Source organism: Dermacentor silvarum, unplaced genomic scaffold, assembly GCF_013339745.2.
Source record: "Dermacentor silvarum isolate Dsil-2018 unplaced genomic scaffold, BIME_Dsil_1.4 Seq514, whole genome shotgun sequence".
Lineage (NCBI taxonomy): Eukaryota > Metazoa > Arthropoda > Arachnida > Ixodida > Ixodidae > Dermacentor > Dermacentor silvarum.
Genome location: NW_023606357.1, coordinates 1 through 16,463, shown reverse-complemented (window position 1 = coordinate 16,463; position 16,463 = coordinate 1). Strand labels below are relative to the sequence as shown.

The following is a 16,463-nucleotide window of genomic DNA, read 5'->3' as shown; positions in this document are numbered from 1 at the left end:
AGAAATGTTGGGCGCCGGCTGGAACCTTCGGTCACAATCAAATTAAGCGGAGTCACATTACCAGAAGACTGTTAGCACTGTTAGAAGACTATAAACGTACTTTGTGACAATACGAAGTCAAGTTCCACCTTGAGAAGAAAACATGGTGCTCATTTCATAATGATTGCTCTGCTTACAGAAGGTGTTTCAAAACATTTTATGTCCTTTAAATGATCAAGCTCAGTCATATTTCCAACCAAGCAACCAGAAAGCCATGCTGTACATAGGTCCCTGTTCTTTGAGGCAAGAGGGCATTGTGCCCCTTCTGAATGCAGTTGCCAGCCTGCCTCAAACTTTGGATAATAATTATAAGAGAGAGTTTTAGCGTGTTCGGTATTCCGCTAAACACTGGCAGATTGGGTGAAATAACAGGTGAGCAGGGGCGCAAACGTAAATGGCCTGCATGGTGCAGCCATCTGTTGGCACAGAGATTGACCAGGCAAACACAGAGCTAATATTACAGTAAACAAGTGTGTTCTAGTGCATGTTGTTGGGCGAGTAGGTCGTACATCGTTAAGTAAGGTGCTATGCCATGTGTTCTCAAAGCAGGTTCAGCAGAACCCAGGAGTTCTGCAGGTCCCTCCTCGAGGTTTCGCGAGTCAGATAAATTGTGTGGATATAAACAAGTGTGGACATTTTACACTTGTTGCAGCAAATGGCAGTTTCCTTTTGACTTGGTGCCTGCCTTCAGAACCATAAGGTCACCATCCATGATTGCGTCGATAGCGGCCGTGGTTTCGTCGGCAGCAGTTGCGGCTAACAGAAGTTTCGCTTTAACTCAATGCAAAGCTGTCAAAGCCGAAGAGCACAGGCTACATCACGATGGACAGACGATTTGTTGGCGACCAGCTCACTGGCGAAAGAATAATCGGGATGTGCGTGCGGTAGTGGAAAACGTGTCTCAGATGAAGATGCGCGCTGTGGCCGTGCTGCGAAGGAAGTCACGAGCCCTTTGCCGCTTGCGAGCACTAATCAGACAAGAGATGACGAGAATTGCAGCTTCCACACTGCTCTTGTGCAAAATAGAAACAGGATTTGCTTATTGATGTTAGATTTGCTAGCATGTTGACATAGTAAGCATTTGTTTATTGTTTTCTTGATAACCTCGATAATTCGACATTCGGTTAATTGGGACATTTTGTTTCAGTCCCGTGAAATCCGAATTAACGAGGTTTTACTGTACTCAAACTTGAGTCGGCACGACTTCTAAGACCTCTTGTGATGAAATGTTATAAGTGTCGCCGTGCGATAAGTTCTCAAAGCTGTCATTCTTTCTCGACATATGCCTTGGTTGCGATGCTGTCATGTCTTGGCTCAGAATGATTACCCCCACTTTGGATCACGTAAGTTGCATGTCGCCATCAAAGTAGCCTGCCCAACACCACCATTGGCTCCAAACATGTTGCGTGCTACGCCTAGCCTCTCTCATAGGGGAGGGAGATTCCTTGACACTTCATGGAGCTTAGCAGGGTTCCCTGGGACCAACATGCTTGAGAACCCCTGTGCTACACAATACAGACATGGACAAGAAGAGCACAAGGACGTATGCCCGTCCTTGTGCTCTTCTCATTCATATTTGTATTGCTTAGCACCTTGCTTAACAAGTGTGTTCTACTTCACTGCTGGTGTAAATTTTCAGCAGTGGCGTAATCGTGTTCACAATTATGCCACTGCCGAAAATTTACACCATCAGCGAAGTATAATACACTTGGTAACTGCAGTAATAGCTCCGTGTTTGGCTGAGTTCTGCGCCACCAGGTGGCTGTCCCATGCAGGCCACTCACGTTTGCGCCACCGCTCGCCCAATATTCTACCCAATCTGCCAGCGTTTAGCGGAATACTGGACATGCTAAAGCTCTCTAAAATTACCACTAATAAACTCACCATCCAAGAGAAGCTCGCAGACCTCCCGATGACCTTCGAATGCTGCTACAAGCAGAGGAGTCATTCCTTCATTGTCAGCATGATCCACATTGGCGCCCCTCTCCAGCAGCAGGGCCACCACACCAATGTGGCCCTCAGATGGTCGCACGCACAGTGCTGCCACTGACAATGCTGTGCGCCCATCTCCGTCTGCATGGTTGGCCTCTGCTCCAGCATCAAGCAGGCGCTCCACAATCTCTGCATGGCCCATGTAGGCAGCAGCAATAAGGGCTGTGCGGCCTTCACGGTCTGCACGATTCACATCAGCTCCTTTCTCCAGAAGCTGTGCAACAACTTCTTCATGGCCTCCCCATGATGCAGCACGCAGTGCCGTCCGCTGCTCCCCATCTGCTAAGTCCACCTGTGCTCCATTTTCCAGCAGGGCTTCCACAACCTGCAAGTACAATCAGACAGTGGCACATTCCTTCCAAAGTAGTTGATTCAAAATATATCTAAACTCAAAGGGATCGAAAAATAGGTCAATATATCGATAATTCGAAATATAACATATGCCTATCTCAAGCTTACCTGAAAACTCCAAAGGCCATGTCGAATGCACAAAAATTTACTTATTTGTTGCACATGAATACTGCAAGTCACTTATTCTGAGGAATGGTACTTGATCTTCCAAACTCAATACTAACCCCAAGAAACCATGTCGCCCAACTACACAGTGCCTCGCATGCGTCGAAGTGCTTATTGTGTGTTTTTTATTCAGGATAAGGTGAAGCTGACGCAGCGCGTAAGCAAGCCAGCCTGTATGGACATCCGCCGTGCCATGACCAGTGCATTTAACTTGCTAATTGTGCATAAAGATGCTGTGGCCACTAGCGTTGTGGCCACTCACTGAAATCCCTGGTCTACAAAAACAAGAACCCGGCACAGACATCAGTTAGGCATCCCATGCCCGAAGCCACTCAGAGAAAAAATGAAGCGTCATCCAATAGGTGTGTGTGAATACCGAATACTGTAGAACTCCGCTGATATGTCTTTCACGGGGCTGTAAAAAAAAAAAAAAAAAAAAACACGTAATAGCCAGGAAACGCAAGAGCCGAGAAATTAGAAAAATTGAGAAATGAGTGTAGTGGTGAACTGCACAAAATTTTATTTTAATTCTTACATTTGAAAAAAAGTCGCAGTTTGCCGAAAGCCGAAACATCGATTGCAATAGCAAATTAATAGGCAGTTATACAAAGTAAGGATAGTATTTTATCGTCTGTATAGACTTGTGAACATTCGCTTACTAACTATATTAACAAGCACGGTGTCAGCGCGCACAGGCAAGCATGAACACATTACACTCGATGAGCACGGACACTCGCTGTAGAAATGCTGGCGTGAGGAAGCGCGGCAGAGCAATGAGCGATGTGACCTTCGTGCTGTGTATCGCTTAACGTAAACTGAGCGCCGAGAACACACGGCACGCACAAATCTACGAGCCGCCTACGCACCTACACTGCCTAGACTCTGCCCCAACGCAGATCGCTTTCAAGATACGGCCCGCGCTACCTAACGCGGCCACGCAGTACGCAGTTGATGCCAGACTACAACGCCGCCCGCTATCCCTCCCCCACCTTCCCCCCGTAAAGCCCCTGAAAAATTTTTCCAGGGGCTTTAACCCCCCCCCCCCGGTGCCTCGAGTGCAACAGAAAGGGCGCTTCCTCCCTACTTTTCTTTCTTGCGCGTGCAAGATGCAGTCGTCGGCTGCCCTCGCAAGCTTTCACTCGCACATACAGCATACGGTGTGTGGCGACGGCATTACGGTGGCCGCAACGGCGTTATCGCCCTTAGACTTTGCATGGAATGAGCAAGACGTGGATGAGCAAGAAATGACAAACACGGGCGTCATTTCTTGCTCATCCACATCTTTTTCACGCTAGTCTTTTTCTTAAGATGGGACCACACCAACTCGCCCAGCCCTCAGTTTTGATGTTTATACGGAACATCTATGCGCCAAAACCAATTTTAGGGCCCCATCGCGTCCTAGACACCATCCTTAGATAGCAAATACAGATCTCAAAGGCCATGCTTTTGCTGGCGGAAACCGAAAATATGTCACAAATACGTCGTTTTGTCTCATATAGGGACTTAAACTCCCTATATCGGAACAGTATCACCATCTACTCTCTCCTCTGCAGTCTCCTCTCCTAAAACGCTTGTTTTTTTCTTTACTCTTTGCTTGCGAAAGCAAGTCGACGGTGGTGCCTCTTGAAAGCTCCCGTTGAAGCTTTCAGGCTGGGCGCGCGCTGCCGCCAGCGACGGCGGTTGCGCAGAGTGATTTTCGACATGGCTCCGAGGAGGGAAAAAAATATATATATAAAGAAGTGAAAGCGCGCGCTATCATCGTCCAATCGGAGATACAGGGGAGAGAAAACCGGCTTTGTTCAAAGGATGGCAGTACTTTTCAGAAGGTATAGGGACTTTACTTGGACGGCCAATCCCCATCGTCAAGCCACCAAGCCAAGTGACATGAAAAGTCAACATGGCCGCTTGGGCCGGCGCGGGATGGCATTTCATCATGCGGGAACAGTCCCACAGTTGCGACACAACAGCGGGGTTACCAATGCATGGGGTCTACTGTGTAATTGGGTCCTATGGGAGCTATGTCGGGACCGGCCGAAAACGACGTAACAGCCAGGAAAACGCAGCACCCGGGAAAGTAACAGCGGGGTTCTACTTAGCAGATTTCGAATCGAATCGAATCAAGAAAACAAAGCCGAATATTGATTCCAATATCAAAAAATTTCTCCAAACATTTATCGCTTACTAATTTTCAGCAAGAAAATATGGTGCTGCACATGCTCGGGAGTCTCCTAACATTGCGTAAAAAAATTTAGCAAGCTATCAGTAACATAGGTACATAGAAATCAAGATGCATGTATAGTATGGTCTACTCTTATTAAAGGGGACACCAAACTAGTATGCCAGCACTAATTACAGCTCAGTTCTAGTATATGCAGGTCTGGAAAATATTTTTTCTCAATAGAATTTTGGTTGAATAGAATGAAGTGCTTCGTTTCCCCTGAAACTAATGAATTAGTGACATTCTGTTGTACTGAATACCAATAAGGTTCTCAGTTTAATAGTGGACCTGTGTTTTGCAGCAATCTTCTATAGAAAGTGTTGCTTTGCAGTTTTTCTCCAAAACGCTGCTTTTGTCTCACATGAATGCCATCTGTACTCACTTCCATTGCTTTCTTTTTGTATTTCGTCTTTTCCTGCTTTGTTTTGATACTACTGGCAATATTTCTTCAGACACGTATCAGAATGAAGCTCTTCAGTTCGTTCATTTCAGTGCCATGTTGTATCACTTTCGTGTCCCGTTCCCTAGTGCTGGTTCGCATAATAAATATGTTACTTTCATCACCACTTTTTATGGGCAGAGCTGGTTTCTGTGTTCTTTAGTGGTCTGACTGTTTTCTGGGCTTATAATGTACTACAAGTCGTAAAAGATAGCCGAATAGAGGAGCTTCGAGACGAAATAAACTTTTGCCAATGCATGCTTGTACAGTAGAACCTTGTTCATACGCTTTCGAAAAAAAATGCGAGAAAAAATGTACTAATCGGGAAACATACGATCCAAGTCAATAAAAACATTTGACAGGCTCAACTGTAGTTGACATTGTGAGAATTATGGAAACCGATAATTCAGCACGTCCAGAGGTGCACCAGGAGACGCGAGTAGAGCAGACGCTCCTTGCATGGTTCTCCCGCTTGGGAAGGCCAAGCAGCTTCCCGGCGGCGCAATCCCACCCCCTCCCTTCGAACCAGTCACATACGTAGACCATCACGTGGCCGCGGAGTCCCGCACCCATGGGCTGAGCCAAGAACAAGGCGGGGCAGTCGAGATCGTCGCGACCGGCGCATGCCGGAGAGAGGAGAAGACTGCGAGCCGCGACAAGGACGGAGCTCAGGTAACCATCTCGTTCCCCTCCTTTGTCGTGCCCTACCTCGTTCGACCACTATCGACCCTGACAAACGTCGAGGTCGAATCTAGCCTGCTATCACGCGAATCCCCCTGGAGCAATAAACCCTTTTTTGTACTTGTTACGCTATCGTGTGTTGTCGTGTTTCTGCCTGTCCTGGTACCGCCAAACCCCGGCAGTACAAGGCAAGCACAAGGGAGTTGGCCGTCAAGCCTAAGCTTTATGACAAAGGCAGCTTGAGAGAACCCAGAGACTACATCTATGTAATGCGAACTGTTGCATGAATCCTTGCAGCACGAGACACCGATGCATGCCGAGAAGTGCTTTTTCATTGTTGCGTCTTTGGCAAGCTTACGTTTGCGCTCCTCGAATTCGGCCTAGGTCAGAAGCTGCTTCGAGCAGACGCCTCTTGGCGGGAAGTTTTGACATGCCCACTCGGTGCGAACCGTTGCGGCACGAGACGCTGACGCGCATTGAGCTGGTGGTGCCTGGGCGACCTGAGACAAACGTTGTCATTTTCATAACACGTAGTGTTTTAACACGGTGACAAAAAACAGTAATGAAATCAAGCTGGAGGGTGAGGCCGGAATATGGTGCCACCAGAGCGAAACATGACGCTCTCTTCGTGCCACCTGCAGTACGGAACAGCAGTGTATTTGGGTTATTGCCTATTAAAAATGTACAGTATGCTTCCAACGGCACTACGCCCCACACGTTATGCAACATATAGGTGAAGATGCTCCTTGCAATAGCGTTGGCAGCAATAGCAGTGAATGTGGCATGACGACCCCAGAGGAGATTTGCTGGCACCGGAATAGGAAACTGAGTGCACGTCAATGTTTTCATGTGAGATGAAAGGGCGAGTATTGCGGAGAAGCTGCTGTGGCAGGTGGCTACTGTTGATTGCGTGAGCCTTATGCCTTTCCTTGTTTACATGGGAATGTTGCTGCCAAAAGATTGTGTTTTCCGGGAACACGTGAACCAGTAATAAAGAAGCGTAACTGTAGTGGGTCATTTTTTGTGTTCTCTATCACGAACATTCGTTCCGGGAAATTATCTGCAATGGGATCGTATCAAATAGGTTCTACTATACAATCTGAAAACGAAAATGCACACTTGCAAAGACAACCACTGCACTGCATCTTGAAGACTTTTGGCTGCACATTATATGGAGAGGTTCTCAATCTTGTGATGAGATATATTTGGTTTTCAGTGTCCCTGCTATAGTGTACCATATTTTAAAAATATTGCTCAATGTCACCACAAGGTTTTGAGAAGAAAGGAAAAGAAACATGCAAGCTTTCTTCAACTGCAGACAGGCCTGAGCAGAACAGACTGGTCAGGAAGTAAGAACTGTGGCCCACTATTTAGCAAGCACAACCAGTGTGCAACATTGCGCCCTGCGTCAGAATGAGTCGCTGCTTCTGTGAGGAGGTGAGTGGATTTTCTCTTTCTACCAGTGAAAGTTGAAAAAATTGAATCAGGTTAAGTGCATCAGATTGGCTGGCAAACATTTTGACAGGTGGACCTGTCTTCTCGGCTTGAAAAAGACAGGTCCAAGTGTCGAAACGCTGACCGACTGTTGAAACGTTGGCCAGCCAATCTGAGGCACTTTACCCCGATTGAATTTTTTTCAACTTCCACTGCAGGTCTTCATAGCTGGTTCACCCTCCTGCCTTTTATTCTATTTCTACCAGGTACCTCATACAGTCAAACTCATTCTAACAAAAGGGGTTAGAACAAACAAATGAATATAACGAAGTACTGCACAGCACAGACCACTTATAGCATAAATTGCCGGAATCGCAAATATCCGCACTATAAACGGTACCACACTATAGCCAAAACAAGTGTTCAAAGGTTGCACATGTGCAATACATGTAGACCAAGCAGCTGCGCATATCTGAGAATCGAAGCATGTGATCGGGAGTTTCGTATTCGTTTAAATTTATGAACGTTGAAAAGTGAATGCCCAAGTACCACACCGCGATGTTGAAGCAGCCACAGTAATCATAATTTTTTTTTTTTTATGACGGCGACCAAAATTTCAGATGCATTACAGTGTCTCGTCCGATTTCTCGGAATGATCAGCGTATGCACGGTGTCGAAAACATCCGCGGACCAAGTTGCCGCCATACGAGTGTTGCCCGTGCCCTCACTTTCGTTATCGAAGTGGTTTCTCTGCTTTCCATGTGCCGTTCAGCCATTGCAACGCATTTCGTTGACTCGGCACCAAAACACAACATTGGTTGCCGACGAGGCGCGCTGGTTAGGCCTAGCCAGTGGGGGTGTCGGGCAGCATGCTGTCGCGGGAAGTTCATCCTTGATATGTTCGTACCCATAGATGATCACATGAAGACTACGCATGCGATCAGGTGCACAGGCTGAAGTGACAGCAGTGTGTGTGAGGTGGAGTTTGGTATCTCAGGCAACCAGCTGCAGCAACTACTGCATGCGAATGCCTACCAAGTTTGTACATGCGCACACTGGTAGGAACGGCTGGAAGCTCACTAGTGCACGTGAAGCCTAATAGCTATAAACTAAATTCGCAGAGCACTGCTTAAACTGGCAGTAGTCAAGGTCGCATGTGAGATATCTGCACTTCACGATGACACGCACTGCGACAGGTGCACAGAAACGGAATGCATTCAATGAAGAGTGCACCGCTGATAAGCAGACGAGCAAAAGGCTTTAATGTCGCCTAGGCAACCACCGCGCGCCCGCATCACGCTGCCGCCGCTGTTATTTTTTTTCGTTTGTTTGATCACTCCATGTCTCACGCCCCACCTCCACATCGCCCTCATTGCTCTCCCTTTTCATTGGCTGGCGCACCTAGTTGAGAAGTGTGCTCGCTACTGTGCTAGCTACTACTAGCGTGTTTGAACTTTTCCAACATGCTAAGCCTTTTAGCGAGTGTTTTAAAGAACACTCGTCGGTACGAGAGCCACGTGGTCTGCATCCAAGGAGAGCGAGGCCTAACGCACGCGGAGCACTGGCAAGCCTGAAGCGAGTGAGTACGGAAGCCTCGTGGGTAGTCCGAATTTCTTATGTAACTAGCTTCTATCTCTTTTGACTCTGGGAGTCGAGGCTCTGGGAGCCGGGTGGCCACGGGCCACGGGTGCCGCTACGGGCAGACTGGTATTGCGGCCTGGCACCGGGCGCTCCGACATCGCCCGAGTCGGTGGGCACGGTCAACTCGGATGCTGTGCGCACTGAGTGGGGTAGGCCCACCTCACAGAGCTAATGTCTTCTCGTGGCTGCCTGTTCTTGTGCCTATTTTAGGTGTTGTTTTTGGATGCCGGTTGTTGTCAGGGCAGCGACGCATTAGGCCTAAGGTTTTACGAAGCCGCCTGTCGCACGTGGAGGGACACAACCTAGTGGACCGTGGTGTTGAGGTGTCGCACATTGCTTCCCTCATTGTAGTTTGCCTCGCACGAATTGAAATTACTTGTAGCGCCTCAGCATGCGGCGCCCGTCAAGGAAGACGAAGTTGGCTTTGGAACGCGCGGCAGGTGCAGAGCGAGAATAAAAATATCAGTTCGAAAACTCAACGCTGTCAGGGCTGGATCTTTCTCGTGTTAGCTCCGACAGTTAATGGTGACCCGATAATGAACACGCAACCCCAACCATCCCGCATGGATCCCGCCGGCTCTTCCACCCAGCCTACCGGTCCTGACGCCCAAGAAGACGCCAGACCTAACAGTGCTGCGGTGGCTGCGATCCAACACGTCAACCTGCCACCATTTTGGCCAAACAACCCCTGCACATGGTTACTGCAGGTCGAGGCGTACTTCCGTCTACGGCAAATCACCAGCCAACAGACCAGGTACTGGCATCTGGTGTCCTCCTTACCTCCGGACGTAGCCGAAGACTTCACAGATATTTTAGCTTCGCCGCACCCGAGCCATCCCTACGACACGTTGAAGGAAGCTATCATTTCCCGCAAGTCCGAGTCTGAACACAGCAGACTCCAACAGCTCATCACGGCCACTGAGCTCGGTGACCGTCGCCCATCCCAGCTCCTGCGACACATGCGCCAGATCATTGGCGGGACCTCCGCCTCTCAAGAGGAGAAGCTTTTGCGTGAGTTGTTCCTTCAGCGCTTACCGCAGAGCATGGTCCCAGTCCTCGTCGCTGCAGGAGATGTCCCAGTAGACACGCTCGCTGAAATGGCTGATCGAGTGGCAGACTACTCGCGGGCACATAGCCTCAACGCCATGACCACGTCGCCACCGGCCACCGCTGCAGACCCCGCGCTCGCGAGCATCGACAACCGTTTGGACGCCATTGTCAGACGTCTCGATGACTGCGTACCTGCGCATCGCCGATCGGCATCCAGGTTCCAGTTCCACAGTCGCTTCTCGACGTCTCCACGCTCTCCGGGACTTCAGACAACCGACGCGCCACGGGACGACTCGTCCTCGACCATGTGCTGGTACCACCGCCGATTTGGGGCCTCTGCACGCAAGTGCACTCGCCCGTGCTCCTGGTCGGGAAATGCGACGACCGGCCACTGACGGCGGCGAGTGGTCCTGGTAGAACGTCATGCCGCCTTTTCTATGTTTCCGATAAGATCACTGGCGCTTGCTTCCTCGTCGACACAGGAGCCCAGGTTAGCGTCATACCGGCCTCCTGTGCAGATCGCCGTCGCAACGAACAGACCTGCCCACTCCAAGCGATCAACAACTCCGCCATTCCCACATACGGCCAACGCTCTCTTACACTTGACTTTGGACTACGCCGTACGTTCCGCTGGATTTTCATCCTCGCTGACGTCTCGCAAGCTGTTCTTGGAGCTGACTTCCTCAGTTTTTTCAACCTTGCTGTGGACATGCATGCTCATCGCCTCATCGATCTCAACACGCGCCTATCCATCAACGGTATACCCTGCACTTCCTCGTCAACGAGCCTTCGAGCTCTCACACCTGCTTCGCCGTATGCAAAAATTCTCGCTGACTTCCCCAACCTCACGAAGCTGCACACCAGAGAGTCACCGGTGAAGCATTCCGTCACTCACCACATTGTGACCACTGGACCTCCCGTTTTTACACGGCCTCGTCGACTTTCTGGAGAACGCCTCACCATCGCCCGCCGTGAGTTTGAGCACATGCTTGAACTTGGCATTGTGCGGCCTTCCTCCAGCAACTGGGCATCGCCACTCCACATGGTCCCGAAGAAAGACCCTGGCGACTGGAGACCATGTGGGGATTACCGCGCTCTCAATGCCCACACCTTACCAGACCGCTACCCACTTCCTCACATACAGGATTTCACATCAAATTTGGCTGGGTGCACGATCTTCTCTAAGATTGACTTAGTGAAGGCTTACCATCAGATTCCTGTAGAACCCGCTGACATTCCGAAGACGGCCATCATCACCCCATTTGGCTTGTTCGAATATGTAAGGATGCCTTTTGGACTGCGCAACGCAGCACAGACTTTTCAGCGCACTATCAACGAGGTCACGCGAGGTCTCGATTTCGTATTTGCCTACCTTGATGACCTCCTGGTAGCAAGCTCGTCGGGCCCTGAGCATGAATACCACCTGCGCACCCTGTTTCACCGTCTGGATGATTACGGCCTCGTCATAAATCCCAATAAGTGCGTCTTCGGCGTCGCTACAATCGAGTTCTTAGGCCACCTTGTCACTCCACAGGGTATACAACCGCTCGCCAGCAAAGTGAAGGCTATCCAAGACTTTCCACCCCCGACATCAATGAAACGACTCCGAGAATTCCTGGGCCTACTAAACTTCCATCGCCGCTTTCTTCCTAAGTGTGCCACTTTCCTAAAGCCCTTAACCGACCTATTAGCTATAAAAAAAGACCCGGCTGCGCCACTGGAATGGACCGACGACGCTGCATCTGCCTTCGCCACTGCCAAAAAGGCTCTGGCAGACGCCACCATGCTCATACATCCCATTCCTGATGCCCCAATTCGTCTCATCACCGATGCATCGAGTGTAGCAGTTGGCGCTGTTCTCGAGCAGCACGCATCAGGTTGGCAGCCCCTTGGATTCTTCTCGCAAAAACTCAAACCAACGGAAGTAAAATACAGTACATTTGCCCGAGAACTCCTTGCTGTGTACCTCGCCATCAAGCATTTCCGCCATTTACTGGAGGGCCGGGACTTTTACGTCGTTACAGACCACAAGCCCCTGACGTTTGCCTTCCATCGCAATCACAGCAATTAAACTGCAAGGGAGATCCGTCAACTATGCTTTATCTCCGAATTCACCGTGGATCTCAGACACGTACACGGGTCGGAAAATGCCGCCGCTGATGCACTCTCACGCATCGATGCCTTGTCGACCCAGCCACCACTAGACATGGAAGAGCTAGCAGCTGCCCAGAGCAACGATCCTGAGCTACATAGTCTTCGCTCTTCATCCACGTCTCTATCTTTCATGGAGTGTCTACTTCCATTTTCTACCTCATTAATAACGTGCGAAACGTCTACTGGTGTTCCTCGGCCCTTCGTGCCTAAAGCGTTTCGTCGTGCAATTTTTGATCAATTGCACAACATGAGCCATCCGGGTATTCGTGCGACCCAGAAGCTAGTCATATCTCGTTTCCTTTGGCCAAGTATCAATGCTGACGTCCGACGCTGGGCGCGAACCTGCCTTCAGTGCCAGCGTGTTAAAATTCACCGTCACACGGTCACTGCACCATCCCCCTTTCGGCCTCCCGACGCAAGGTTTTCCCACGTCCATCTCGACATCGTCGGCCCTCTTCCACCATCACAAGGGGCCTGTTACCTACTGACATGTGTGGATCGCTTCACCAGATGGCCGGAAGCGTTTCCCGTTTCCGACATTACAGCACCGACAGTGGCCAAGGCTTTCACAAACGGCTGGGTATCACGCTTTGGATGCCCTTCTGTCGTCACCACTGATCGCGGTCGTCAATTTCAATCGGCCCTTTTCACCGCACTTGCCAATATCTTGGGCATTCGACACATCCACACGACTGCCTACCATCCTTCAGCCAATGGCATGGTCGAACGGCTTCATCGACAACTGAAAGCTGCCCTCACTGCTCACCAGCCAAGAGAACGTTGGCTTGATCACCTCCCCTTCGTACTTCTGGGCATCCGATCAGCATTGAAGACGGATCTCGGCTGCTCGTCAGCTGAACTAGTCTATGGCGTGTCTCTGCGTCTTCCAGGTGAATTCTTTGAGCCGTCGTCGCCCCCTTCCACTCATGATGCCGCTACGTACATTCGAGAGCTGCGCACCACGTTTCACGACCTTGCTCCTGTAATTCCTGCCGACCGACACCCCCAATCTGTCTTCGTCAGCCAGGATCTGCATGACTGCAGTCACGTTTTCGTTCGGCGTGACCAAATACGGCCACCACTCACACCGGCCTATGATGGCCCATTTCGCGTCCTCCATCGTACACCTAAAACGTTCACGCTGGACATCAACGGCCGTGAAGACGTCGTGGCTGCCGATCGACTAAAACCTGCATACATTGCCGCTCTCGCGTCCGCGGAGCTTCCATCTCAAGTCTGGACTTCCACATCCAAGCCCGTTCACTGGGCGACTCCTATGGCTCACGCTCTACGGGGGGGAGCCCTGTAGCGCCTCAGCATGCGGCGCCCGTCAAGGAAGACGAAGTTGGCATTGGAACGCGCGGCAGGTGCAGAGCGAGAATAAAAATATCAGTTCGAAAACTCAACGCTGTCAGGGCTGGATCTTTCTCGTGTTAGCTCCGACATACTCATTCGACTCAAGAAAGCTAGCTTTGTTCACGTGAACTTGGCATCTGAATAACCGCCCGAAATTTTGCTAGCCGAATTGAACATTGTACCACACGGGCGATGCACATGCCGAATTCTTCTCCGTTGCACTACATTAGTGTTTGTTGAGTGTACACAGCGTGAGGGGAGTCACCTTTGGTGCTGTCACCTGCACATCGCCTGCGCTGCAGCCCCGGACTACAATTGAGCCATCCCAGGCAATAGTGATGCCTGTGGCCAGTTCAGCGCAGTCGCTGCACCGAACTGGAGTCGAGCCATCGAGTGTGAAGAGCTGCTCCTGTGACCAACGGACGCTAGCGGTGTGCCCCAGAAACACTGTTGGCGCGCATGTTGGGGACAACGCGTAGACATTTCCTCAGCGCGGCCACTGCCGCATGTACTACCTTTTGTTCGTGATGCACGCATTGATGTTAGACTGTGCGACATCGTTTTGCCGGTGTATGTAGTGATTTAAGGTTGGGGGGGATGTGGGGATGCGCGACTCTCACGCATCCCCTGATGTTTTCCCTGCATGGCTCTTGCGTCTCCTCTAAACCAGCTTCCCCACATAGCTAAGTGGCGGTGGTGGTCGGCGTAGAAGTTACGAGAGATGGCAGGTGTTGCGCTCCTAACGCCACTTAACGGCGGGGGTTACCGAGCACACAAGGGAGCAGGGTCTTCCTTTATTGTGTGGGGTCGGCAGGCAGTGCGAACGCTTTGCGCGTGCGCCGACCCGCTTTGCAAGACCGTCTCGCGAGGCTAGGAGCAGGACACTGGAATGGATGAACTCCAATTGTTCGAACGCGCCACCGTTCGTGTTACCGTACACGTCAACGACTGGCGTTGGTGTCTAGCATATTCGCTTGCTATCCGGTCGCGGTGAATCTGACTTCCTCAATTTGTCGCGTGCCTATGTGAATGTTCTATGGGTACTAATTCGGCTAGCGTGCATTAGTGTATAAAGGTGCAATAAATGCCATTTTGATTGTTTGTACTACTGTGTTGTCGTTCCTTTGTCCCGAGAGTACGTCTGGAGACCCCACACAGGTTGGCCTAGTGTGAATGGGCCTAAAGTGCACACACGAACTTGGAAGTGTTCACGGTAGTTGCCGGCTGATTGCCCGCAGACCCAAACTCCACTTCACGCAGGTGGCCATCAGTTCAGCCTATGCACATGATCTCACTCCCGATCGCTGCTGTGGCCTACTGGTACAAACATTTCAAGGGCAAACTTCCTACAACATGCCGCCCAGCACATCCACTGGGTAATCCTAACTAGCGCCAATTTGTTAGAGTGGGCAACCAAAGTTGCGTTTGGTGCTGAGTGAAGGATAGGGTGATGATGATAACGCCATCATTAGCAGGACAGCCAGTGTCATATGGTAGCAGTGTGTTGAAATTAACAAGTATGTGGGTATGCGCAATACGTTTAGTGCAAATTAATTCCCAAATTTTCACACTCCAAAGTGGGGCTGTGGGCCTTACACAAGTAAATATGGTAATCAACCATTTGGTGTGACGAATGATAAGAATGGAAAATGAAATAGATTGTTACAAAATATGATTTCTGCTCTCATAATTTGTGGCGATCGTTTGGCTTATCAATGTTTTGTGATTGTGCCAGTAGAACGCTTCAAGCCTGCAGTTTCAAGCAATGATCATGGCTAGATGCCAGCGCAAAGAAATGTCAAGTGTTCAGAAACATCCACTTCTGTACGGTGATGAGCATTGTTTGAAATTGGAAGCGTCCGGCACTTCACTGGCACACTCAAAAAACGCTGATAAGACCTATTGCACCATGACAACACCAAAAATGGATTGGTCTTGACAGCTGCATTAGAGAAAACTTGTCATCTTGCTGACAAAGATGCAGCAAAAAGCAATCCTTCGCTGTCTTATGCCAGTGCACTACAGGTTTTCACATTGGCTTTTGCTTGCATAGCGGCAACTCGCCGCCACCACACATACTACCCCTACATGCCTGGTGGGCAATATTGATTGCGAAGGCAAGCAACCGTTATAGGTAATGGATTTGATGGAGTAAGTTCGGCTTCCCCCTCAACTTCGTCGTAACCAGACTGTTTCCTACACAACAAGAGCATCACCTGTCCGTGTCCTGCCCATGCCGACGACCGCAGAGGTGTCCAGCCCTCATTGTCAGCATGGTCGGGATTGGCACCAGCCTTGAGAAGCAGAAGCACCACATCTGCATGACCTTGTCGTGCAGCTGCATAAAATAAGGAAGAGATGCCAAGGCATTTTATTAATAAGCTGAAAAATGCCATAGATAGGTATCTCTTCATAAATGTCCTACTTCAGAATACTATTTCCAAGGTGCTCTTAGACACAAAGCAGCCTTGAAAAATTATTGCAGATGCTGCAAGCACAAGCCAGAAGCATTGCTTGAGTAAGTCATATGCTAATTTGGTGGAGTCGTATGCTAAATTGCACGTTCGCGCTTGTCCTGTCTTCTTCGCTGTCATGTTGTTTCTGTTTATGGTAAATTACTTCTGTGGGAATCAAAAGGTGGAGGTATCCTTTGCGTGATTTCGACGTCTTTGCAGTAGCGGAGCTGGTGAGAGCCGCAGGTGACACAACTGTATCAACAGGCTAGTAGTGCACAAGTGTAGCAGCCAAGTCACCTAACAAGCTACCACAATACCCCCAAAAGGCAGATTGTACAAGGCACAAGGCAATATTAGAAAGTACTGGTGCACAGCAAAAAGCCTCACATGATTTACTTTCATAGGTAGACTCGAAGAGCAATGCCTTTCTAAAGCTGAGCACACAGTAAGGTGCTGCACAAACCTGAGGAAGAGTCCACATTAAAAA

At 49.8% G+C, this 16,463-nt stretch overlaps 2 protein-coding genes across 2 annotated transcripts in view; both read right to left on the bottom strand.

The window, feature by feature from the left end:
- The window catches only part of LOC119435191 (phospholipase A1-like), a 28,325-nt gene extending 27,574 nt beyond the window's left edge, over nt 1–751 (bottom strand). The window contains exon 1 of the mRNA XM_037702112.2: nt 725–751. Within this exon, the coding sequence (XP_037558040.2) occupies nt 725–751 (27 nt within the window). The remainder of the gene's footprint in view (nt 1–724) is intronic.
- A 1,134-nt stretch (nt 752–1,885) lies between these two features.
- On the bottom strand, nt 1,886–15,858 carry LOC119435190 (ankyrin repeat domain-containing protein 50-like; the record flags this gene model as incomplete). Its single annotated transcript, XM_037702111.2, has 2 exons — nt 1,886–2,356; nt 15,737–15,858. Coding segments are annotated over 2 exons (590 nt in total), but the record flags the coding sequence as incomplete, so codon positions are not given.
- Nucleotides 15,859–16,463: the final 605 nt, after the last annotated feature.